We start from the raw sequence: 27,210 nt of genomic DNA, 5'->3' as shown, positions 1-27,210 counted from the left end.
TTGGTAATTGAATGTATTATAGTTGAATATATTTAGCATTATTATCTCATTTAAAATATTTATTATTTGTGACTTCCGCTTGGATCGTGGTAGAAGATGGTTGAAAATTCCATCTCTGAAATTATTATTTAAGATGTAAGACTCGCCTTTCCACCCCAAAGAGAGCCCAGGACACCTAATAATATTATATAACCCTGAAGACAGCAGTAACTATCTACTTCAAAAAACTTTCAATGCTATCTTCCCAAAGCCTGAACAAATAAAAAACAAATGGAGTTTCTCCTTCATGCAGTTAAACCTAAGGCTAAAGGGACTGAGTAGACGAGAAATTCACCTAGTGATTAAATGATACATGATTTGTCTAATGTATTATTTTGTGGAAACTTACCCTGCCTCCATATTGCAGCATTGGTGCAGGCAACACCCTGCCTGTCAACTCTGTCATTTCATTATGGACAACAATTCCAAACTCCTTCAGATATGGATCTGGACCGCCTACCATGCTGTTACTCTTCACCTGGAGGTACAAGAGAGCATCTCTTGAACACACATAATTACAAGGACCTTTTACTTGTGCAGGTGTGGCTCAACCACAGCTAATTATCTATATTGTTTTCTGGGCTGTTGCCATTCTTTGTTCCATGCATGTACACCTAAGTGGACCAGAATATATAGTTGTCAAAAATTAACTTGCTATGGTTATTTGTTGTCATCATACTCTGTGCCACAGACAACAAATGAGCATGCCTTAACCTCACAATCCTTGTAAGCCCAGTACCCAAAGATGGTCTTTAACCCTAGATCCAAGCAAACGGTTTGGAACACTAATGAGAAAAGATGCTGTTGTGATATGCACACTGTGACCATCATGTTTGCCACAGACTTGTTTGAAGCTTTTCATCCGTAAAGTCAAGTTAAGAGTTACTCACTAGTCTACTAATTTCTTCCTGCCTGTCAGGTGCAGACCGTGCCGTTGCCTTGATCATCGTTGACGTCTGATTGTCAGTTAGCTTCTTGATACATCGTTGGCCTGCTACTATATTACATACCTAAGATCAGAAAGACGGCATGTAGGCAACCATATTGGAATACAATGTGACTGAAGTAAACTGCCATGTTTATTTACCTCAAGGGGTAAATATGTATGTTTCTGCTCCTGCCCTACTTGAAGGCATGGAAGATGAGGGTATTTCAGCTGTAGACTGTACTTCTGCTTAAAATACTGGGCTACTGTACACTCCATGGCCTGCCCGTTTTCCAACTGCAGAGGGAACCTTTGAGGGGAAATATTGCTTTGATTAGTAATCACAGTTATTAGTGTTCACAAGATAAATGTTTATATATTAGAATGCAAATGGTCTGCTGTTCTTGGTTCTGTAATGTACATATTTTTAATAGTTTACACTTTAAAAATATTTATCTTAAAAGCAAAGGGTTGCATCCAACTCAAGAGGAGACCCACCAAAATTAATGAATATGACTTACTAGGATCCATTGTTTTAAACTGAGTCTACTCTGAATAGAATTTAGTTGCTACAACTCAAAGAATGAGCATACATACGTTTGATGGCTGGCTGGTCTTCTAGTAACATTGCAAACTCTGTATTTTCTCTTCATCTGACCACAGTGAGTAACCTCTACTTTTAGACCTGCAAATCCAGAACACACACAAAATACACCAATAAGCAAAGGTTAATGAGAAGCAATGAGAAGGCATTTGGGGTTTTATGTGGAACTCCAGATTCAAATCCCTGCTTTTTACATGGGTAAAGTGACTACAGTGGTGCCTCGCTAGACGAATTTAATTCGTTCCACGGGTCTTTTCTTATAACGAAAAATTCGTCTAGCGAATCCCATAGGAATGCATTGAATTTTTTTTTTGAATTTTTTTTGCCCATAGGAACGCATTAATTGAATTTCAATGCATTCCTATGGGAAACCGCGATTCGCTAGACGAATTTTTCGTAAAACGAATTCGTCTAGCGAGGCAACCTCCACTAGAAAAAACCTTTCGTTAAGCGGAAATTTTGTTAAGCATGGCATTCGTTAAGCGAGGCACCACTGTATTTACATTAGAAAGCTGCTGTGAAGTCTACTTTATTTAGTCTTCCCTCCTCTAGGTTGCATTACAGTTTCAAAGTCCCATATAGGAATAAAAATACTATATGCTGAAATATCCCACCTATGAAAAGCTTAAACCTGGTTATCAAAGATCAGCCCACATTAAAATATCAAAATGTTTTTAACAGCTATTCAAGCTAAAACCTATTGGGAAGAAAGAAAAACAACACAAATGAGAAGAACTACAGTCTGCATACTGAAAAGTGCTATAGATGTCTTGGGCCTTCATATTATTTTTCCAATGATGGGAACATACCAGAAGACGCTTTGGGAATCAGTTATTTGTTTTTTACAATTCAACATGCACGGAAGTATTTTATTTACTCCAAAGATTCACCTCTGATTTCTTTGGTAAACTTAACACGCTGGGAGTCGGTAAGGGGTTTTGTTTGTTCATTGATGTTCTGAATATCCAAGACCTCGCACATGAATTCAATAATAGGCTGGGCACGATAGAAAGCAGTTGCCGATACTAAAAGAGAACAACAACAAAATGTACTGAGAAAAACGTTTATGGAAGAGATTTAAAGCAAGTAAAGCAAATGAGATTTTTTTTCATACCATCGATGTTAAGCATCATGTTCCACATTGCAGGCCTGACAGACTGGTGGAAGCCAAACCAAACCTCGCGACCACCTCCCAGTGGGTGATAATATCCTTCAGGGGGAGAGAAGAAGGAACGGCCCACTGGCGTGTACCTAATAAGAAGACAGGTGTATCAGCTTTGGTTTTTTTGGAGGAAACTTGCAGATGAAAAATTTTGTACAACATATTAAATGCATCAAGCATTAACCAAGTGGGACTTGCAACAAAATGCTGCAGTGAGGAATGTTCCTGTTCAGGATTCCAGCCAGCCATGCCCTCAGCCAGGATATTCCATTCCCTCTCCCACCAAGTCAGTCAGAATTCTGTGCTTAGTCCTCAATAGGGCTGCATTGGTGGGGATTTTTTTTGGGGGGGGGGTAAAGGTACACCCACAAAGGGTAGCTTAACTGAACAGGAACATTCCTCACTGCAGCATTTTGTTGTAAGCTGTGAGAAGAGTGAAAATATATCATAGGAGCTTACCTCATAGAGGGAAGGTGCCGTGTGATGACATCAAGTGCCTGTACAGAGTCTTCTGGGACTTCATTCAGATGCCCTGCCAGAGCTTCCAGGAGCATCTGAAGGCTGACCACAGACACCCACTGAACTGACACTTTAAAGGTTTGGTCCTTCCCTTCACCTGGGAGTGTGACCTCCATATCCACCTGAAGAGTCAATTGTGAAAGTTAGCCATATAGCCGATACTGATGCAGATGTTTTCAACTTTGATAAAGGCTAAAGGCCTTCACTGATTGTACTCCACTGAAACTGGATGAACATCAGTTTAAATTTAGGGCGGCTTTAGTTATAGCATGTATTTCTGCAGCAGAAGAATCTAAAATCTGCTCTTTGTAAAAACCCTTAAAAAGGAGTAGGGTTGGTCCTCCAGATATTGCTGGACTACAACTCTCATCATTCATTTACCATTGGCCATGCTAGCCTGGACAGATCAGAGTTGCAGTCCCAACATCCGAAGGGCTGCAGCCTAGCCACCCCTGCCCTAAAGTTCTGAAGCACTCCGAATAAAAATATGGTAATGCCACAATAACATTGATCCCAGAATATCATCAGTTTCATCATTAAGACTTCGCTACTCCTTCTGAAGCTGCAGATCACCACTCCATGGAAGTACAGTAAGTCCTATAAGTATTTTAAAGCATATCGAGATGTTTCATTTAGCACAGTGAGGCATGAAAAGTGGCCCTCTCCAGAAAGGAACACACATACTATAAGATTCTCACTTTATACAATGGTCACATTCAGATGCAATGCTAAGCCATAGTGTATGGTTTATTTAATCATACTGTGCATGAACTACATGCTTATGATGCAGGTCAAGCGCTCCCACTTTTGCTCCTTGCTTAGTTGAGCAGGCAAACTTTTGAACCAGCACTCATAATTTGTCTCTCTCCAAACAGGTCCCTATCAAGAAGCTCAAGTCTCTTCTTAGCTTCCCAATCATGGCTTACTCAGAAATAAACAAATTATAAGCACTGGTCTGCTGAACATAAAATGCTAAGTTGCTCCATGGTTTGTTTCCCTGCTCAAGTAAGCAAGGAGCAAAGTGGGAGAACTCAAGCTCATTCACAATGTGAAACTATACCTCATGGCTTAGCATCACATCTGAATTTAGTCAATGTTAACAAACACCACTTTAATGTCACCTGAAGCTTCTGCACAGCATTCTGTTTACACAGTGTTGTTGCAAAACTTAGAACAAAATCAGTTTATCAGTATATCGATAGCTCATATTCCTGCAATGCTGCAGGTTAGGTTAAGCATGACATCATTAGGATCTAGGTCAGGCACCCCCAAACTCGGCCCTCCAGCTGTTTTGGGACTACAACTCCCATCATCCCTAGCTAACAGGACCAGTGGTCAGGGATGGTGGGAATTGTAGCATAGTATCTTCTGAAGGCCATTCATGAAGCCACTTACCCTATCCCTGCCAATAGGCAGAGGATGTGCAGTGTACATGTTCCTCTTGCCATCATAGCCAGGCTGCCGATCCCCAAATATCTGCATCTTGAAGTGTCTCACCATAGTATCAACTACCTCCCTGAAAAGAGTTGGACGCAAAATAGAAGTGAGCAGAGACAACAGGAAAAATTAGTGGCATGCAAGCATTTAGCAGTCTTGATCCAGTTTGTAAAAACATAATCCAAGCTGCCTGCAGAGCCCAAATAAGTAAAAATTATTTTAGTCCAAGTACAAGTGACTTATACAGTATCAGATTGTCACCAAATCTGTTGCTGAGGATGCAAGGCTGTTCCATAGTACATCCAATTTTAGTACTCAAATGCTCATAGCATATTTTAGTTCTTTACCCAAAGAACCTATTTAAAACTGCAATTGACAGCAGTTGGAGAACTGTTAAAAATAGGCTTGGAATTCTCTAGTTGGTCTCACCTGTTCACCCTCCGGGGACGCTTTTCTGGTTTGATATCCACATCATAATGATAAACATCGATTTTAGGGATCTGCACTTGGAAATGATTGGCTAAGAGACGAATAGGTTTCCCTACTGTTCCCAGGCCTGGACGACGGGGCGGCTGAAACAGGTTGGCTGGTGGCCCTGTAAAAAATTGAGAGATTTAGAAGGATTGCCTAGCAAGCATTGCCAGCTTTATCGTTTTAGCAATTCCAATCCCAACAGGTACTAGAAAACTAAGGCCAATTAGGTTTTATGCTTTTCATATTGATTCGGTTTATTCTTTTTGTAAGCCGCCCTAAGAATCAGGTTGAAGGACAGAATAAAAATACATGGACTGAACTACAGAGCTCATACTAACAGCAAGGAGTACATTGTTCTGTCCTTTGATTTCTCACTCTCAAATAAGTTTACACTCTCCTTGAAAAGATTCAGCCTCCTGTTAGAAAGTGGTATCAATATGCTTATTTCTAAGCAAGATGAGATTGACAAACAAAAATTATGTAGGACTTCCTGGGAGCACTGCTAACATAGTAATAAAAGTCAGAACTAGACATTGTGGGAGACGTATGCCCAAAGCTTGCATCCTTGACTTCTCTCTCCTTGACAGCATTTCAGTTATACTGAGTATGATGTTATAAATCTGGGGGACAGGCTAAATTCCATATCAGTTAGTGCCAAAATTTAATTAAGCTTTAAAGTGTTTTAGCTTATGTTAAAAGCTATATGTCAAACCAACAAGAGGTTAGAATCTAAGGAAACGTAGTGTGCATTCCAGTCATCAGTAATTTACCACATGTAAAAGCTAGTGAAATAATGTAGCACATGTAAAAATTACCGTTTTTCTCATATTTTAAGGCATCCCTAAAAAATAAGGCATGGCAGGATTTTCCAGACCTGGCGAAATATAAGGCATACCCCGAAAATAAGACATGCTGGTACGGTATGGCAGGGCACGCCGCGCCATGTCCCGACCCAGCGGGACCCAGCAAGGGCAGCAGTGCGCGCTTTGCCGAGCCCCGACTGAGCAGGAGCTGGCAAAGGCAGCAGCCCGCCGCCGGCTTGGAGCTCGAGCCGGCAAAGGCAGCAGCGGCGCTTTGCCGAGCTCCACCGAATCGGGTGAGAATTGCGTTCGTACCCCTGCCTTGCAGCCTCCGACCCTTCACCCAGGGCGTTCACACGTGCATCCCCACCCCCGACCTCGTCTACCGGTACCTGAAAGCTGCGCACACGGCATTCCAGCACAAAGCCGCCAGCCAGCGTCGGAAGAGGAGAAGGAGGTGCCGCCGAGAAACCCAGAAAGGGGAGGCGCAGCGGGAAGGAGGAGGAGACCGGCGGGGAGGGATCCGGAAAGTTGCGAGCGACTTCCTGCTCCCCCCCCCAACGGAGCGAAAACCAGCAAAGGCAGCAGCCCGCCGCCGGCTTGGAGCAGCGCCGGCAAAGGCTCGAGCTCCAAGCCGGCGGCGGGCTGCTGCCTTTGCTGGTTTTCGCTCCGTTGGGGGGGGGAGCAGGAAGTCGCTCGCAACTTTCCGGATCCCTCCCCGCCGGTCTCCTCCTCCTTCCCGCTGCGCCTCCCCTTTCTGGGTTTCTCGGCGGCACCTCCTTCTCCTCTTCCGACGCTGGCTGGCGGCTTTGTGCTGGAATGCCGCGTGCGCAGCTTTCAGGTACCGGTAGACGAGGACGCGGGTCGGGGGTGGGGATGCACGTGTGAACGCCCTGGGTGAAGGGTCGGAGGCTGCAAGGCAGGGGTATGAACGCAATTCTCACCCGATTCGGTGGAGCTCGGCAAAGCGCCGCTGCTGCCTTTGCCGGCTCGAGCTCAAAGCCGGCGGCGGGCTGCTGCCTTTGCCAGCTCCCGCTCAGTCGGGGCTCGGCAAAAAATAAGACGCCCCCGAAAATAAGCCATAGGCTTATTTTCTTGAGTAAAAAAAAATATAAGACATGACTTATAATATGAGAAACACGGTAGTGAAGCAGGCACACTTCCTGGGTTGTGTATTAGGACAATGATCCTAGCCAATGAACAGTTGTCAATCAAGTCTGTCCTGCAATGGAAGAGTGCGCCTTTGAACATAAAGTCAAACTGTTGGAGAGTTATAGCACGTGCTATGGCTGTGGAATCAGACAGAAGAAACATAATTTATTGCAGGTGGGGCAGATGAAAGTGTTCGACTTTTGCTGCTACAGGTGCACCAAGGTGTGCTCGGTCTGTCTGTCTGTCTCCAGGCACTGCGATTGCCTGCAAGGGATTTCCATACAGCAGGGTTAATGTTGCCAGCTTTCATGTCATGTTTGCAGACATCATTGTAAAACAGAGTTGGGCTAATAATAATATTTTTTTTATATACCCCACCCATCTGGCTGAGTTTCCCCAGCCACTGAGGACTAAAAACAAAATAAAACTTCAAACATTAAAAGCTTCCCTAAACAGGGCTGCCTTCAGATGTCTCCTAAAAGTCAGATAGCTGTTTATTTCCTTGACATCAAATGGGAGGGCATTCCACAGGGCGGGTGCCACTACCGAGAAGGCCCTCTGCCTGGTTCCCTGTAACCTCACTTCTTGCAGTGAGGAAACCACCAGAAGGCCCTCGGTGCTGGACCTCAGTGTCCGGGCTGAATGATGGGGGTGGAGACACACCCTCAGGTGTGTGGTCACCAATGCTGATGACGTCCTGACCCAGGATGTTGGTCTTCATTAGACTGAGGATGAGGCCGAATTCCATGCAGGCTTGGGCAAAACAGTTGGGCATCTACAAACAACGTCTCTCAGGTAACCAGCCTGGAAATGTTGTTTGCAGACTCTGTTGTGCCATGTAAAGCCAGTCAACAAGTGTTAGTAGAAAATACTACGGTAATTTCCTTGTGAGATGACCAAGTGCACAGGGATAGACCATTTGAAGTTCAAAGCATCAAAAGGGCTATGTGTCAGTAAGTGTGAAAAGTCAACTCTCTTTGAGGTAGTGAGCTTTAGCACATCAGAGGGCTATAAAAGAGACCAGAACTTAGGTTAGGGGAGAAGCTATGGGGTTATGGTTGGAGTAATGTATCCATGAAGCAGACAAGAACCTTGATTGTGCCCTGCAGTGCAAGGTAAGTAGCAGAGAAAGGATGGTGATGGGCTTATTGTTGCTACTATGGAATAAGCTGGCAGATTTTGGGGTGATGCTGCTCGGAGCTCCTCTACTGAAAACTCTATGTATAAACAAACAATATATCATAAAGACACAATAGACTGTTGTGCCTTATTCCTGAAACACTAATCCTAGGTAAGCACCCCTGCAATGCCTGGAAACTCATGCAGCCACTCAGTGGAGATTGGGGTGGCATGTAACAATATAATGTGATGTCAGTACAGTGGTAACTCTGTTTGCAACCACAATCCTTTCGCTCACTGAAGGCACGCTTCTGCGCGTGCGCAGATCTCTTCTGCACATCCGAGCACCGCGGAACCCAGATGTAAACACTTCTAGGTCCGCGGTGGTCGGAAACCGAAGAGGATGCAAATGGAGGCGGTCGCAAACCGAGGTCTGACTGTATGTGATCTGCAAACTGCAACTGACAGCCAATGAAGTGCAATAGTAAAAAAAAAACTATTAAAAAACTTGTAGCATGGTGGTGTTACACTATATATTGTCTATTACTGGATGTAACTGAGGTGAAAGGAATAGGTGACATGAGACTGCTAGTTTCAGTGGTCACCCTGAATCTACCACAATGCTTAGTTTCCGCTTGAGGGGTGGGGTGGGGTGGGGAATGGATATCACTTCTTTTAAATTAAGATAACATACACTTTGTAGCATCATTTATATTCCCACTAGGCTCCAAAATGAAAAGTATATTGCACCATAGCAACAATATATTTCTCTTACAGGTTAATCATATTGAAGAAACTGGAAAGTATTTTTGCTGGAAGGGAGGTTTTCAGACAACTGGATCTTGTTATGTTGAGCAACACATTTTCAAAAAAAAAAATAAGTACCTGGTGTTCCACATTTGACTGTGCAATATATTCCTAAGCATTGTTTCTTTTTGTTTTATAGCTAATAGGCCATGCTAACTAGTAATATTTTGCATTGTGAATCTAACAAATCTGCTGAGACAAATCAGAAGGTCCAGCTGATCCAACATTCTCTTTCCCACAGTAACCAGTGAGGCATCTCTGGGAAGATCAGGCAACAACCTTCCCTGGCATCTGTCTCTAATATTCAGAGGAATACTGTATCCAAACCTGGATACTCAATAGCCATTGCAAGGCCTGTCTTCCACAATTTTGTCTATTTTTTAAAAGCCACTAACCATAACCACATAAAGTAACACATTTCAAAGGTTAATTCCATGTTGTACAAAGATGTACTTTATTTTGTCACTGTCAGGCAAAGTCCTCTAGGGACAATTGCAGAACAATGTGCCACCACTGGAAAGATCCTATTTCTGGTCACCTCCAGGCCACAGCTCTGATGGTGGTGGGAAACCAAGAAGGGCCTCTTGGTGCATTGTCTTACACAGGCATCCTTACGTGGCAGGAGGCAGTCTTCGAGTTACCTGGGTCACAAACTGTTTTGGGTTTTACTATCACCAACCACTTGCAGTGGTGTGTTACATTTAAGCAGTAGTGTGCTAGATACAAACCAATCCAAAGCTTTATGTGGAATTTTTTTTGGACTGCTAGTAAACACTTTATGACACAACTCAAAATTGCATATAATTCCCTTAACATAGTTTAAACATTAAGAGGGGAAATTAAGGTACTAACATCTGTTAATATATAGCTGAACATTTTATATTATTAGTCTCTCTAGGAATAGTCATGGAGGGAAATAGAAAATTTGACTAGTATTGTATACATTCATTACCATTACACATTGGTTTTATGGACAATGTATTTTTAGCAATGATATTTGTCATATAAAATCTAGTAACAGAAAACTTTCTGAAATATTTTCCACTACATTAACATTTCCATTGCACACATCCCCCGCCCACCTCAAGCTAACAGCATACCCAAAGATTTAGCCTTTCCTTCTATGGAAAGTGCTTAAAGTTCAACTCCTCACAGAACTAGTTACATTAAAAACCCTCATTGGTCAGCATAAGAGTCCATAATGCTAAACTTTTTTGCTTTCAAAAAATTAGATCTCTTGACTATAATGAATCAAGGACAATCAAAGTTTACTTTATTTTTATACTCAGGAGATGTGCTATTTAGTCTGAAGTAGCATAGCTTTTGTAGATCAGTGATTTGCTCAAAGAATTACAGTACATAGAAAATATGTTGGTGTCCTTCAGGGCTGACAATTTTTGTAGGTTCAGCATTTGAGCTGATGAGATGGAATTACTTTCAAAAACTCCCTCAGTTTCTGAAATAATACAGTGGTACCTCTGATTATGAACTTAATTTGTTCCGGAGGTCTGTTCTTAACCTGAAACCGCTCTTAACCTGAGGCGTGCTTTCGCTAATAGGGCCTCCCGGTGCCGCGGCCGCGCAATTTCTGTTCTCATCCTGAGGTAAAGTACTTAACCCGAGGTACAACCTCCGGGTTAGGGGAGTTTGTAACCCGAAGTGTTTGTAACCCAAGGTGTTTGTAACCTGAGCTATCGCTGTAGTTTGAATTTATACATCACTTCTGTTTAAGTATTTTTTTTCTCTTTGTATCTCTCACAAAACTCCTGAAAGGCCATTATTACTCAAACATTACAGATAAAAAGCAGGGGTTGAGAGATAGACCATGACTTGGAAGGGCATCCTGCACCACTCTCTAGGGCAGGGGCTCCCCAAACTATGGCCCCCGGTCCGGATGCGGCCCAATCGGCCTCCCAATCCGGCCCGCGACGACCCCCGCCGCCCGCTGCCGCCGCCCGCTCTTACGGCGCGCGGCGCGGCGACGATCTTAAAAATCGGCAAAATATTGCCGAAAATCCTTTGTGCGCATGCGTATGGGCCTCTCCCGGCCCAGAAGAGGTCATTTCCGATGCACTTCCGGGTCGGGGGAGGCCCATACGCATGCGCACAAGCAATTTTCGGCGATTTTTCCCCGCCCGTGTGCGTGTGCACATGCGCACGGGCGCGCACTCCCCCGCCCTCTGGCCCGCCGCGCAGTCGGTGCGGCGGGCACCGGCCCACTGCGCGGTAAGTCTGGGGACCCCTGCTCTAGGGCATGTAGAATAAATCAAAGTCCAATTACTACCAGAACCTATCCTTCTTTAACTTTTTTTGGTACCAGAAAAATTAAACAGACTGGGCAAACAGGAGCTCCAGAAGGCCAAAATGCATAGCATTAAACCATGAGACTAGTGACTAGAAATATACCTCCACTTATATTTGTAAGCAAAACTCAACTGATTACCATGAATCACTGCCACACAGCACAGCACTGGGTGTATTTTCCCCCACTGTAGTCTGTATGGTCAGCATATTAGCATTTTTTTAGCCCTCCTTCAGGCATTTTAGCCAATCCATACTTGCTCTCCCATCCCCTGCAGTCACCCCCAACCATCACCTGCCTAACTTCGTATGGGCCTTGACCAGTTTGTGTGACAGAATGTGGTCCTTCAGTAACCAGGTCCCATGAAGTTTAGGGCTTTACAAGTAGTCACTAGCACTCTGAATCAGTGTTAGAAACTGGGATGGAAAAGCTAGGAGCCAAATGGCTTCTGGGACCTGGGTTGCAGGCACCAAAACAGAATGTCTAGTCGCCACTGGGGAGAAGTCGGCAACACTTTTTATTTATTATTTTTATAAGCATGAGCTAATACACAACTCACTTAAGTGACACATTGTTAATATCACATTTTAGCAGAAACTGTTAATACATGTTTAATTTGGTGCTTAAAATAAAAATATTGGTACCATACTTCAGTCTTCAAAACACTCTACTCTTTATTATGTTAAACTCCTTAAAATACTTCGTGGCTTCAAAGCACATGCATTTTTGTAATCCTTGAGTGTCAAACAGGTGCAAAAAATGGCACCCAGACTTTTGGAGGTGCTCCCAAATGGACAATCTTTAGGTGCAAAATGTCCCTGGCGCCCTGCTAATTTTGAACCCTGCTCTGAATTATGTAGTTTTTTGGATGGCATAGAAATTTAATAAATATCAAACAAACAGATAAAATACTGTTAAAGAAAGCAACTGTTTTCACAATTCTTCCCAAGGTGAATTTGATTAAGAAGGTGAGTCATCATATCCATGAAGCATTCACAATGCCAATTCTTTAAATAGTACCAAGCCAAGAATTTCTTTATTATGAGCTGTAGTAATGAAGAGGTTAAACTAATCTATGACTAAAACTTTATCAAGGAGACTCAGAATTCAGCTGGAATTCAGCTCCTGAGTACATCACTGTAAGTAGTGGGAATCCCACATTCCTTGCTCTAGGTAATAAATACGGTAAGTCACTGCTGGCAAGGAGAGAGAGAAAAGGAAAGATCACGTCTAACAGGTTGCCACTGAAGCAGGGTGCCACCATCCTTCACAGAAGCAAGCATAATCACAGCAGAGCTTGCTAAAATGCAAACGTCCTAGAGCCAACAAATTATCATCTTTCATGTGGTATCTGACACCTATGTCATGCAATTCAGAAACCAATATTCCAAAGAAAAAAGTTTATTTATAACCAATTTAACTTCTGCCCATATATTTGCTTTGGTAATTTTACATTTAAGTACAGTACCGGTATCTGTCTACATAAGAAAATATCTTGCACCTCCAGGAACATACCAACACAGAAGACAAAATGCCCAGAAAATCTGAAGGCACTTCACAATGCAGAAGCCATTTCATATAGCTAAGAGGAGTTCTGCTGGATCAAACTAAAGGCCAATCTAGTCCAGCATCATGTTCTCAGTGGCAAGCCAGATGCCTACAGGAAGCCTGCAAGCAGGACCTGAGTGCAACAGCACTTCTTGAGATTTCCAGCAACTCTTACCGATATTCAGAGGAACACTACCTCTAACACTGGAGACAGTACACAAGCATCATGACTAGCATTCACTGATAGCCTAATCTGCTATGGATTTGTCTAACCCTCTTTTAAAAACATCAAAGTTGGTGGCCATCCCTACATCACGCGGAAGAAAATTACATATTTTAACTGTGTGCTGTATATGACCAGCTTCTTTCTCCCTTAACCCTGAATGGCAAGGGGTCATCTAAATTTTCATAATGAGCATAAATCAAAAGTGAATCCACTTGGGTGCATAATGCAATATGAGTACAATGCAAAATTTGTTAGACTTACCATTTAAGAGACTTTTTGTGAATCAGCCTTTCTACATATTTAGCCACTGAGGCATGCTAGAGGATTTGCATGTGGGAAACTCATTTTCGAAACCTTGCTCAGGTCAATGGGTAGCCTTGGTCAAGTCATCACTCTCTCTAAGCCATACTCATTCCACAAGGAATCCCCCAAATGTGAACTTTGCCTGCCTCACAGACTCCTCACAAGGACACCAACACTCTAAGCTCTTTGGAGAGGAACCTCCCTGTGAAGTTCAGTAACCTACAGTGGTACCTCGGTTTGCGACCGCAATCCGTTCCGCAGAGCTGGTCGCTCACCGAATTGATCGTTTGCTGAAGGCACACTTCTGCATGTGCACGAAGCGCCAATAGAGCGCTTCTGCGCACGCGTGCACTGCACAGGTCGCTTCTGTGCATCCGAGCGCTGCGGAACCCAGATGTAAACACTTCCGAGTCCACGGTGATCGGAAACCGAAGTGGTCGCAAACGGAGGCAGTCGCAAACCGAGGTTTGACTGTACTTGTGTTCCTCTTTGCTGAAAGTGACAAAGGAAGTGAAATAACAAGTTAACAGAGAAGTGGTGCAGTCTCTGCATGTGACTTTACCAGCTCCATTAAGCTTGCTAAACCAACACTTGGTCACATTTTGCAATAAAAAAACTGGCAACTTCCGGGGCTATCAGCTAACAACCTAAACCTCAACCAACACTGGATCCCTTATCAATGAATTATTAAGGCCACTTTTAAGAAAAAAATAATCCCATTGTTTCACTTACTCACTTGTCAAAAGGCAAAAAGTTGCCAAATTTACAGTCTTAGCAAAATTGTCCACTGCAAATAAAAAATTAGAGTTCTGTTTTTACAGGTAAATGTATTGCAAAGTAGCTGCAAAAGCAAAGGGATTTACATGGACATCACACATTTTAAAAATCTAGTCAATTAAAAAAACATTTGCTTTCAAAATGGGTTTAGAGCAACATGGAACAACAGTAACATCAGAATTCAACCTTACACAAAACACAAATGAAACAAACATGTCATTTGGATACACAAAAGGCTCAGCTCCAAAGCACATGGAGGGCCACAATCCAGGCACCACTGCTGAAAATACTTTATTATTGCAGCACTGAAAGCACTCTCTTGTTTATGGTGACTCACAGTTTATGTAGGGAGGAGTCTATATGGGAGAAAGTGATCTTTAATGTATCACAGAGCAGACTCAGGCTGTGTAAGTCAAAATCAGTACAGTATCTGGAGTTTAGCTCAATAACCAAGAGGCAACCTGTAGGGCTCACAAACGATGACCATCTCACATTTTCAGAACTCTGACAAAAGATACTGTACACTATTGGACTTCCAACCTTCAGCTGGTCCAGACTGTCCATAAGGAAAGGTACATGCAAAGCCCATTACAACAGTCAATTTAAAAGGTTACAGAGCATGCATGACTATGGCCAAGTCCCCGAGTCTTCAGAAAAGGGCACAGTGGACATATCAGTGAAAGCTTATAGAACACAAGCTTCTACACAGCCATCCAAAACACTGCCAGGCCTCGGGTAACTCCCAAACAGCTATCTACTTAATGGGGAGTATGAACCCAACAAGAGGAGGAATGTCCGTTAGATCCTTTCTAATAAAATCACCCACCATCTGCATCTGTCATGTCAGAATTGAACATATTAATTCATATCCAGTTCATTACTTGATTTTAGCCATTCATGAACTGCATCTGATACAAATGAAAAAGAAATAAAAATATAATGACACTATGCCTCAAATCTCCAAATGACCTCACCCAGCAGCATCATATAAAATGATATTAGAGTAGAACCCTGCAGAGTGCAGAACCATGCATAACTACCCTAGGCTAAACATACACACCACCCCAAAAGCTCACCCAATCAAATCAAATGATGATGCTAAGCAACAGCAACTCATACCACTTCCAGGTGGGAATTCACTGAGTACCCAACACAAGACTCTCAAGGAAGCTGCAGGCTGCAAATGGAGAATATGGGGAGGATTGGTCTAAAGCACGGCATCCAATTATATTTCTGTACACTATTGGATAGTTAGCTGCTCTGGGGGCTCCTAATGAGTCAAAAGGTAGGATAAAAATATAAAATACACTACAACAGTGACTCATCTAACTAAGTACAGTGGTACCTCGGGTTAAGAACTTAATTTGTTCTGGAGGTCCGTTCTTAACCTGAAACTGTTCTTAACCTGAGGTACCACTTTAGCTAATGGGGCCTCCCACTGCCGCTGCGCTGCCTCCACGCGATTTCTGTTCTCATCCTGAAGCAAAGTTCTTAACCCAAGGTACTATTTCTGGGTTAGCGGAGTCTGTAACCTGAGGTACCTCTACCAGCTTTTAGCCCTCAACATTTGAGATACATAAAAGAGAACATTGGTACAGTTTTGCATCTACCAGAACAGAGTGGGGGTGCAAATGAGACTTCAGATGAAGGACGCCACAACAATTACCCACAACAGAACTCCAAGTTACAGAAGCTGAAGCAAGGCTTATCAATGATAACTAAAACAATCAAATGCCACAAAATCACAGTGCTGTACAAAATACACATAAAGGACAGGTCCTGCTCAGTGGGTTTATGGTTCAGACAACTAGATAATGTAAGTTTAAAAAAGGACACAATTAGACAAAGATTGGCTGGGGGAAAATAAGCCTTAAGAATCTACTTTAAAAGAACATCACTTGAACAAAAGACCTATGGTAACAGGAGGCAGAAATCCCTACTTCACCCCAAAAACCACAACCAATTGCTAACCTCAGTTGTTCCCTTCATGAACACAATGCTTCCAAGTTCCATCTGGCCAAATGAACCAGACCTTAATGTTATCACCTCTCATATCAATTCATTACACTACTATCAAAGAATATTAGCTATCTTTCTAGCGCTTATTTCTGTTGCCCAATCCAGGCACATCTCTTATATATTAGGAGCTCCATCAGCTCAAGAGTGAAGTTCCTCACCAGTACTACTGATACATACCTCAACTCTTATCACAGTCCTGGGATTAAGATGCCAAGAACATAACTGGGCCATTCAGGCCCTACATCTAATCATCAACCAGTATGGTGCTAAGACTTCCCAGTTTGGGCTGACATCCAAAAGTAAGTGCTCCATTCCACTTAAATTATTACCCACCCAGAGCCCTTGGTAAGGGAGAATGAACACTAGAATGCACACCTAAAACAAGATAAATTAGGGCCCAGAACTTTAATAGCTAGCCTGCAGAGGGTACTACTATGCTACAGGCTTACCCATTTTTAAAGCAAGCCTGGTCAGAGCCAATTTCCCTGCAGGGCTGAGTTCACACTGAGGTGCAAGGCTGCTTACTGCACACATTAGTTTCCAGGTATACACCCAAGCTGCCACCACCTCTTTTTTTAAGCATCTACCTAAAACATTACATGCTATGTGGGTGCAAATAGCCCTCAAGGCACAAAAGCAACAGGGCCACCACTATCAGCCTCTTAGGCCACATAAAAAAAGCACGCACATCCCCAAGAGAATCCTGGGGGCTTACACTTAAGGGTGCTAGGAGTTATAGTTCTATGGAAACAATAGTTCCCGTGATTTGGAAGGGGTGTGTGTGCTTTAAATGAATGGTTTGTCTGCGGACACCTAAATAAACAAATGGTTAAGCTTAAAATTCTTATAACACAAGCCTTTCCTTCCTCCCAAGGCTTCTGCTGGAAGATATATCCATTTAAGCCCTATGGCCCAGCCCCACCCTTCAAGAAAAACCAACAACACTCCAAGCCCCACCTCTGCAGCCTCCCCCAGGTGGAGCAACCCCCGCTGCCAATGTCACTCCCAAGCAAGGCATGCAAGGGCAAAGGCTCCTTCCCTCTTCCCTCCATCACATCCCAACCGTGACCCACATCGTCACCCATGGCCTCAAGACCGCCGTTGGGCCCCTCCCACCACACTCGCTCGCATACACACCCTGCACACCCTTTGCATGCATATACATGAAGGCCTCACCCCCCCCCCTCTCACCTGGTCCCAGCGCCTCCATGGCGGCGGCGGCGGCCTCGCTGCGGTCCCCTCCGGTCCCGGCCGCCCCGGGCCCCGCAGCTCCAGCCGCCGCCGCCGCAGCGTATCTCTTAATTTCGGGAATATTGGCTCCGGTGTGAGGGTCAGTACCGGGAACTGGGGGGGAACAGGAGGCGGGGGGAGGGGGCGTCCCCGCCTCGCCAACAGCCCGCGGCCGCCTCGGCGGAACCAGCCCAGCCGCCTAGCACTCTCCCTCGGCACCGGGAGCGCCTCTTCTTCTTCCTCTTCCTCCTCCTCTTTCTCCTCCCCCACCCGCCTCCGCCTCCTCTTCCTCCCCCTTCTCCACGCTCGGTCGCGCGTGTCTGTGTGTTGGGGGATGTGCGCGCTCGCGCGCCTTCTCGGCCCCGAGACCGAGTGGACGGTGCCAGAGAGAGGAGACAGTAAATGTGCGTATCCGCGCTGCGGCCACTGCCGCTCGCTGCCTTTCACTCAGGCCCAGGCCGTGCGTGTGTTTGTGCGTGCGCGCCCCCTGTGCCTCCCTCAGGCGCGCGCACCCAGGCCCCCTTTCACAGCGCAGCCGCCTCAGCTGTCACCCTAGGCGCAAGTGCGCGACTAGCTCCGCCCGCTTCAACCAACGGGGGGGGGGGCAGGGGATGTGGAGAATGGCTGAGGCGAAGAGCCGCGTAAGGTGCACGCGCGGCGCGGCATATTGTTCCGTCCTCTTAGCCTCGAAGGTGTACGCGCGTGTGGATCAGCTTCCTTTCCTCGCCCGCTTTTCCCCGGTCCGGCAGAAGACTCTGAAGGGGGAGTGCTGCATTCGCTGCCGTTTGGGGGACGGGGGGGAGCGCGCTCCCCGCGCGCGCTTGTTACCGTCTCCCTCAAACACAAACCCATGCACAGAGAGGCTGCCGCCGACCTCGCCCTGCCTGCCAACTAAAGGCATTTAAGCAGAGCGGGGGCGCCGGCGCCTGCCATTCTTTCTCTCCATCCCCCACTCAGCAAGAGAAGAGACTGCGCAGGACTTCAGCCCTTTCGGAAGTTATCAGGGAGCTTCGGTCTGTGGGGCCCCAAGAGTGCCTTTGACCATGTGCGGAGTGTGTTCTCTTTTCACACCAGCCACAAGGACTACCCCACCACCCATGAGTCTACCTGTGATTGGGGGGGGGGGAGTTCTAAGGTCTGTTTTACAAGAGATGCCACGCAATCATATCCTTGTCTACTCAGAAGCAAGCCCCATTTAATTTAATGAGTCTTGCTCCTAGGTAAGCAAAAATAGGGTTGTGCCATTAAGCAGGTGTCATTTACCCCATTAGAGCTCTTGCACACATAGCAAGCACTACTCATCAATGTCCCATTGATGGCTCTGAGCCTTCTTCCCCTGAGGGTTCAACTTGGGGGTTCCCCAGCTGGTGTCTCCCACCACTCCTCTGCATCCTGCCAGCCCATGATAGTAGTATTCTTTTCCATTTTTGCATCCTCTGTTGATAAAATGTTTGCTTCAACAGCAGAAGGATGGGAATATTCCATCCTAAATCTCCATTCCTGCTTCATATTAATGTAGTTCCCAGAGTTTCCTTGTAGAGGATCTATAGCCATTTAAACACCCAGCGGTCATAATTATGAGGCAGTTAAGCCCAAGGCCAATGTCAGTTTGGGCATGCCAGCACCTCACATTTCACACTGCCCTGCCTCAGGCCCAGGCCCCTAAGGTTGCCCTTCAACTCCCTCTATATGGCCCTTGCAACTCTTACCAGGCCACAGCCCTCATTGCCCCTCTTCACACCTTGAGTATTTTTGCATGGCTGGCCTAGAATGTGTCCTTGAACGCTGATCATGCCTTTTGCTAGTCTGAATAGAAAAGTAAATTTCTTATTTGTTGATCTGTCCATTTTTGCCTCTGGTCATATCTGCCATATGTATGTGGCCCTTGTATTGCCCAGAATGGAATACATCCCCTGGGCTGAAAAGTTTCCTCACTACTGTCCTACTTGTACGTCCCACTGGAAAGGAAATCTCCAAACATAGCACATATGCCAGCATTCTGACAACCCAATCCATCTTCTTAGATGTGCCTCCCATAGCTCAACATTTCGGAATCACTCATTTTCCAATAGCTGTGAGCATAATTTTTTAATGTGGAAAACTATAGGCTGAAAAAAGATATATGGGTGCATTCCTCCCAGCACCAAGTGTGCTGCTGTAGCTAGACTTAGGAGACACAAACGCACTCTAGGAGGGTTTCTTAGAATAGAGGAAAAAAGAAATTTCATAGATTGGGATATAAATTCTATAAAGCAGGTTGTTTCTCAAAGGCATTTCAGCTAAATTGTTACAAATTCAGTTCGTCTTCAAAAGGTGCTGCAATCAAATATTCCACCCCAACAGGTAGTTGTGGAAAGTTACCAAATACACACTCACACCAAAAATAAGAAATAATGTTAGAAAGCATATTCAGCAGGAGAAGAAGTAAAGGTCCAATACCTGTCTCCCCTATCTTTGAACTGCTTTCTGTTCTTAACAAGCTACATTTAAAGCAATCTGCTTCCACAAATAATCCTGGGAACTGTAGTTTATCCCTCACATAATTACAATTCCAACCCACTTCACAAACTACAGTTCCTAGGATTCATTTGGGTGGGAGCCGTGGATGGAAGGAGGCAGTTTTTGCAAATTCCACCTTTCTCTTGCAGCCCTCAATGTCGCCTCCTCTGCTCCAAATGCTATCCCAAAGGTTTCCCCAACCCTTGGATCAGATTTGGGGATGGGGGCAAGGGCTGCAGAGCCTCCTACCGGTAAATGATGAACAAGTCCCAATAAAGTTTTGATCAGGGCTGGCCTGAGGCATTTTGTTGCCTGAGGCAAATGAGTATAAAAGCCAACCAGATTGGTCTGAGTGTTGGGGCAGTATCCTCCACCGCACAGAGGGCAGCTAAAGTTAGTTTAAGAGTGCCGGGCAGATTGCATGGTACACACACAGTACTGTTTCCGCCACACATCTCACCTGAGGAGTAAGGGCTTGTTGAGGTGAAGGTAAAAGGGGAAATGGCAAGTGTGTTAGCAGGAAGAGGTAACACTCAAGTAACACAGATTGCTCTACTCTCCTACTTTCAATAAAATTATTCTCTCCAAGGCACATTCACGTAGCAGCATATTTCATAGAAATCAGTGGGCCATACTTTTGATTAAGGCCACAGAATTTCAACTGTGTGGGGGTAAATTGAAAGGTTGTCAAGGAACCAGGAGGGCAAGAGAAAGTGCTACCTGGGAATGATGCTCATTTTCTGCTGTTCCATTTGTCATCGGTAGGTAGCCATGGTCTGCCATAGTCGAAACTAAAATAAAAAATTCCTTCCAGTAGCACCTTAGAGACCAACTAAGTTTGTCATTGGTATGAGCTTTCATGTGCATGCACACTTCTTCAGATAAGTTCATACCAATGACAAACTTAGTTGGTCTCGAGTCTAAGGTGCTACTGGAAGGATATTTTTTTTTGTATTTTGTTTCCATTTGCCATCATTAGCTTTTCCAGTGATCTGGTGTGAAAATTTAGGCACATCAATTTTCTAAGCATGCTTGTAATGCATACTAGTCTAAGCAGGCAGCTGCTACCTGCAAATCTCTGACACCACTTTCTTGTGAATTTGTGCTACAGCAAAATTAACCTTAACCTGGGGAGGGGAAGAGAGAAGTTGGGGAATAATAATAGCAAATACTGGCTTTTTTCATACTCTGATTATCATAATGATTCTTCTAATCACCCTGAATTTTAAAGCATTTAAAAAGCTCCAGTATGGTTAAGCCATCAGCCTTTATGACTGAACTCAATAAAATAGTAAACATACCAGCAAGCTTTCCTTCTGAAAACCAGCCTAATATTTGCATCTCTAGTGGATAAATTAGCATTTGCACCACAGGTGTTCACAATGTCTTTTAAGGCCTTAGCAGTGCCTCTAATTGCAGCTCTTAAAGATTACAATGACTGCAGACTTCCCCATTGCTTCTACTCAAAAACCTTGTTAACAGACAATATTGGGGTCAAAGTAAGAACTTCTGCACAGCTTCTCCGGTTTTAGAGCCTGGTATCCCCAAAACAGAGATCACAGGATCTGAACACGCTATTCCTGTATCCCATCAAAAAATCAACAGGCATATAGTTCTTCTAGAATTCTAGAGTTGGAAGGGACCTTGTGGATTATCTAGTAGTCCAACACCCTGCAATGAAGGAATATGCAGCTGTCCCATATGGGGAGCAAATCTGCAACCTTGGCATCAGCAGCACCATGCTCTAACCAACTAAGCTATCCAGGTTAGGGTTAAAATAGATTAGAAAATATTTATTCAGGTGGATTCAAACTAATAAAGCAGAGAAAACTAACCAATATAGTTACCAGGAAAGTAAATGATGAACAGAAAGTTCCCTCTTCAAATCTCACCTTAGCTATAAGTCACAGAGTTATCCTAGACAGGTCACTATTTCTCAGCCTCACCTCTTCACAGAAAAAAACATGGGGGTTGCAAAACTGCCCTACCTTACAGGACTGTTTTAAGAACTGAGATAACATAAAGCACACCCATATGAGGTTGTTACTTTGCTGAGAATCCACATTTTGTGTGCGCAAATTTAAGTGGGGACATCCACACATGTGCACAAGTGTTCCATCCAGATACATGACCTGATCTTTCCCGTCCAGAGTAGTAGATGGTCTTTGGTGGGATGTAACCACATTGGGGGTTTATTGAGCTGTCCCTGTTATGAATTCACTACCCTCCATTCCTCTTCCAATTGGGAAGATTTTTGGGGAGGGTTATTTTTATAGAACTGCATAAACCCCAACTACAATTCTGGATATACGGTATATACAGGTATTAGTTACCCATGCACATATACCTTAAAAAACACCCACAGACAAACCTGGAAATCATCATGGGCATGCTCAGTTATCAATTTACCTGTGTAACACACACAACACACACACACAAACATTTATACCCCAGAACAGTGCAAAACCACACCGGCAAAATAAGGTACCATTTCCTCATTCCACATCTGCTATAGGGACATGCTACTTGTTGCTCCTGGTCTAGGTTCATTATTACACTTACATGTTAAATTTTAACAAGCAAAAACTTTCCTGTGTTTTATCTCAATGTCTCCTTTAGCATAATCCTTTCTTCAACTAAGAAAATAGTCTTACCTGGAGCTGCCAGGGACCTTTTGCATGGAGAGTACATGCTCTACCACTGAGCCACACCTATTCCATAAACCATGTTCTAGCCAAACAATCATCTTATATACAAGCTTCTATTGGTATATGCAAATTGTAATAATTAAGGCAGCTCAGGTGTTTTCAGTTTCATGTTAAAGCATTCTAAGGGTGCTATCCTACATATACTTACCTGCAGGTAAGGCTTACTGAATACATGTGGGACTTAAAGGTAAAGGGACCCCTGACCATTAGGTCCAGTCATGACCGACTCTGTGGTTGGCCAGCATGACAAAGCCGCTTCTGGTGAACCAGAGTAGCGCACGGAAATGCCATTTACCTTCCCACTGTAGCGGTACCTATTTATCTACTTGCACTTTGACGTGCTTTCGAACTGCTAGGTTGGCAGGAGCTGGGACCAAACAACGGGAGCTCACCCCGTTGTGGGGATTCAAACTGCCGACCTTCCAGTCGGCAAGCCCTAGCCTCAGTGGTTTAGACAGCGCCACCCGGACTTACTTCAGAGTAAACATGAATATGCCTGGTCTGTGTAGTCAAACTCCTAAGCACACTTGATATGAAGTAAGTATCTTTTAAATCACTGCCTACTTCCAAGTAGGCAGGCATAAGGGTCTGGTTGTAGTAACCCTTTTGCAAATAAATGAGATCTATTATCTGAAGCCCACTTAGATGCTGAAGTTTTCAAAAGGATGCACAATCCCTTAGGATCACAGCCTCTCTCTCTCTCTCTCTCTCTCTCTCTCTCTCTCTCTCTCTCTCTCTCTCTCTCTCTCTCTCTGTGTGTGTGTGTGTGTGTGTGTGTTTGCTGTCCACTGATAAATGTGATAGCTCTTCTCACAGGCATTAATGATTGATTAGTACCCAGCAGCTAATAGTTAACACAGAGAGCACAGATCAATAGCAATCATGGGATGTCACTCAGAATTTGGCAGGAATGAAAGACACTGGTAGGGAGGAAATTAGCTGGTATCATTAGCCCTTGAGCAGTTAAAAATAAAATAGGTCCCAATCCAAAAAGGCAGTAAAACACATGCACTATTCATACACAATTTATCTTTAAGGCTGCAGTCATAAACACACTTACTAAGAAGTAACCTCTTAAAATATTATGATTATTATTTCCCTATGTTGGCAATTCACCCATCCATCATAAAGCAGAATGGGATTTAAGCAGCTACGGCATTTATTGCTTCTCTGGGAAATATTTACTAGGCATGAGCTCCATAGTAAGATTTATTTCCCTTTGATGTCAACTAATAAAGTGCAATGTCTTTATATGTAATTATACATAAAGTTTGGTATTACTACTATTTGTACACTTAACTTTAGGCAGTTAGAATGGATTTGGTGAATGGCTTTTAATCCTTCAAGTGCTTGAGCTTGCTAGAGTCTTTCCATGGTCATCACCAGGCTATTTGCTGCTCTTCCTGGATACCACATGCAGTGCTGGATTTAGGAGAGCTGAGGGGACATAAAATCATGATTATCATCATATTTATATTTATTGTTGTTGTTTAGTCGTTTAGTCGTGTCCGACTCTTCGTGACCCCATGGACCCCATGGCGATGTCATCAAGGTGTGGAGAACAAAGGATAGGCTGGTTAATGGAAGTAGGAAGACAGGTGTGATTTTGCTCTCTATGTGACAATCAAGTGTTCAGGTGCGCCATCTAGGGGAGGCCAGCGTGCTGAGCCGCCCAACAAATTTAAAGGAAGGGTCTTGGCTCCCTCAAAATTCCCTGTTGGCCATGCACACATGATGTGGGGCATGCTGACATCATGCTTGCACAGGCCACAGCATGCGTATATGCCGACTTTGCTTGGCCCTGGCCCCCTCAATCACAGGGAGAGGGCGGCACACTTTCTATTGTTAGAGCATTGGGAAGACTTCATCGAAGACTAATGGGGTTCTGTGTTTCTTGGAGTGTTAATGCTGTGAACTTTCCATCATCTTATGTTCATCCCAAATTTATGTGTAAATAAAACCATATGCTATATCACAAATAAACCACAGTCTATGGTGACTTTTAAGGGACGCGGGTGGCGCTGTGGTCTAAACCACAGAGCCTAGGGCTTGCCAATCAGAAGGTTGGCAGTTCGAATCCCCGCGATGGGGTGTGCTCCCATTGCTCGGTCCCAGCTCCTGCCAACCTAGGAGTTCGAAAGCACGTCAAAGTGCAAGTAGATAAAAAGGTACCGCTCTGGCGGGAAGGTAAACGCCGTTTCTGTGCACTGCTCTGGTTCGCCAGAAGTGGCTTAGTCATTCTGGCCACATGACCCAGAAGCTATACGCCGGCGCCTTCGGCCAGTAAAGCGAGATGAGCGCTGCAACCCCATAGTCGTCCGTGACAACCTAACTGTCAGGGGTCCCTTTACCTTTATGGTGACTTTATTCTAAGGAAACATGAACCTGAGGTATGCGTGGAGACCCCTGGAGTTTTCTTGCCATTCAAAAACTATGTACTACACTTTTAAAAAAAATCCTACCCTTCCTTCAAATGGCTCTGAGTAGTATACAGAACCCTTCCTATGATTTTATCCTCACAACAACTCTGTGAAGTAGGCTAAGCTTAGAGATAATGACTTGACATGAGTCAGCAGTGTGATGCAGCAGCTAAAAAAGCCAATGCAATTCTTGGCTGCATCAATAGGAGTATAGCATCTAGAACTAGGGAAGTAATAGTACCACTGTATTCTGCTCTTGTCAGACCTCACCTGGAGTACTGTGTCCAGTTCTGGGCACCACAGTTCAAGAAGGATACTGACAAGCTTGAACGTGTCCAGAAGAGGGCAACCAAAATGGTCAAAGGCCTGGAAAGATGCCTTATGAGGAGCAGCTTAGGGAGCTGGGTATGTTTAGCCTGGAGAAGAGAAGGTTAAGGGGTGATATGATAGCCATGTTCAAATATATGAAAGGATGTCATATGGAGGAGGGAGAAAGATTGTTTTCTGCTGCTCCAGAGAAGCGGACACGGAGCAATGGATTCAAACTTCAAGAAAGAAGATTCCACCTGTAGCCTTCTTTCCTGCCCTCAGACCAAGTTCACTAAGCTGCCTCCGAGGAGGAGGAAGGAGTCAAGCGACACCGGGTTCCTTTAAGAGAAAAAGCTTTTATTTTGCAAAGCCAGGCAAAGCAAAATGGTGCTGCGTGTATTCACAGCAGACACACCTTGACAGAGTTTGCTGCCTCCTTTTATACCATTATTCAGATCCTCTTTTACAGCATATCCTCTTTTACAGACACGTTCCATAACTTGGCTGTGTTCTGTCTACGTGGCATTGTGGTCAGCTCATGCTGGGAATGTGTTTGCCAATTCAATGTGGTTTAGCAATGGGTTTTTGCAAGGGGTCTTTGCAAGGGGTCTTATAAATTTCAGCAAGATTATTTCCTTGTACGTGACCACGCTGCCTCGGCCAGATGGAGTCAGACCTATATGCCTCCTACACACCTAAACATTAGGAAGAACTTCCTGACAGTAAGAACTGTTCGGCAGTGGAATTTTGCTACCAAGGAGTGTGGTGGAGTCTCCTTCTTTGGAGGTCTTTAAGCAGAGGCTTGACAGCCACATGTCAATAATGCTTTGATGGTGTTTCCTGCTTGGCAGGGGGTTGGACTAGATGGCCTTTGTGGTCTCTTCCAACTCTATGATTCTATGACTAATCCAACTGTGAGCTCCATGGCTGAGGGGACTTTAACTTAATAGTCTGATAGTACCACACATTTCTGTCATGGTTCAGACATTGTTATTTCCACTATCTATTCATAGCAGCATATTTTACAGAAACCTCATGAATCTATTAATGACAGCATATTTTGCAGAAACGACACCAAAAAATACCTTTGCACATGAACAAATCTGACCTGACCTTTGCACCTACTGTATATTCCTATGATTTTGAAAATATGTAAAGCTGCATACTGTAATTTATTTATAAAATCCTGTTCCTAACCTCTGCTCATTCCTCTACTGTGTGCTTTTGAGCACATCTCATTTGTATTTTTTTTTAAACGGATGGCACTGCCAACTCTCAGACAAGTAAAGACAAGCACTTGACTCTAATAGAAAAACATAATAAAAATGCATCACGTCAGGTTTTCCACTATCAAACCAAATAAGGCATTTTTGTACTATGTTGAATCTCTAACAATTTAGCCTCTTCTCATGCTGAATTCTAATAGAGAATGCCTTCATTGACATGTTTCTCTCTGAATGTGTGATGCCTTGTTTCACGTTGCCTTGCTTACCTATTTATTGCACCTGACCAGCTTTATACTGCTTTATACTGACCAGCTTTATACTGACCATTGACTATAAATAACATCCAGCTGTTGGCAACATCTATAATCTGAAATATCGTCCTGACAAAGGTCTCAACGGCTAATATTTCCAATCTTTACTTTGCTGCATATTTTGTGATTTTATATCTCTGCTGGGGCTTTTGTAGCCAAAGAGTACTTGCCCCCAGACTCATTTTTATACCTATTTTTTCCTTGAATCAACACAGGTCTGATGCATTTTCCCTCAAACCAGATCTCATCCAATTTAAAATCGCAAGCCACTGTTAAGCTGAGATGCATACAGCT

The 27,210-nt window shown here is 44.0% G+C and overlaps 1 protein-coding gene across 2 annotated transcripts in view; it reads right to left on the bottom strand.

Annotated features, from left to right (window-relative positions):
- The window catches only part of AGO4 (argonaute RISC component 4), a 32,805-nt gene extending 14,899 nt beyond the window's left edge, over positions 1–17,906 (bottom strand). For both annotated transcript variants that reach the window (XR_004692757.2, XM_035118310.2), the window contains exons 1-10: positions 17,405–17,906; positions 5,116–5,281; positions 4,645–4,765; positions 3,190–3,371; positions 2,683–2,819; positions 2,459–2,593; positions 1,562–1,649; positions 1,127–1,274; positions 930–1,049; positions 389–517 (exon numbers count right to left, since the gene is read on the bottom strand). Coding sequence is in view for 1 of the 2 variants with exons in the window: in XM_035118310.2 (XP_034974201.1) it covers positions 389–517; positions 930–1,049; positions 1,127–1,274; positions 1,562–1,649; positions 2,459–2,593; positions 2,683–2,819; positions 3,190–3,371; positions 4,645–4,765; positions 5,116–5,281; positions 17,405–17,423 (1,245 nt within the window). In the remaining variant the exon portion in view is untranslated. The remainder of the gene's footprint in view (positions 1–388; positions 518–929; positions 1,050–1,126; positions 1,275–1,561; positions 1,650–2,458; positions 2,594–2,682; positions 2,820–3,189; positions 3,372–4,644; positions 4,766–5,115; positions 5,282–17,404) is intronic.
- Positions 17,907–27,210: the final 9,304 nt, after the last annotated feature.

Source organism: Zootoca vivipara, chromosome 6 (assembly GCF_963506605.1).
Source record: "Zootoca vivipara chromosome 6, rZooViv1.1, whole genome shotgun sequence".
In the NCBI taxonomy this organism is placed as follows: Eukaryota; Metazoa; Chordata; class Lepidosauria; order Squamata; family Lacertidae; genus Zootoca; species Zootoca vivipara.
This window is presented reverse-complemented; position numbering and strand designations above follow the sequence as displayed.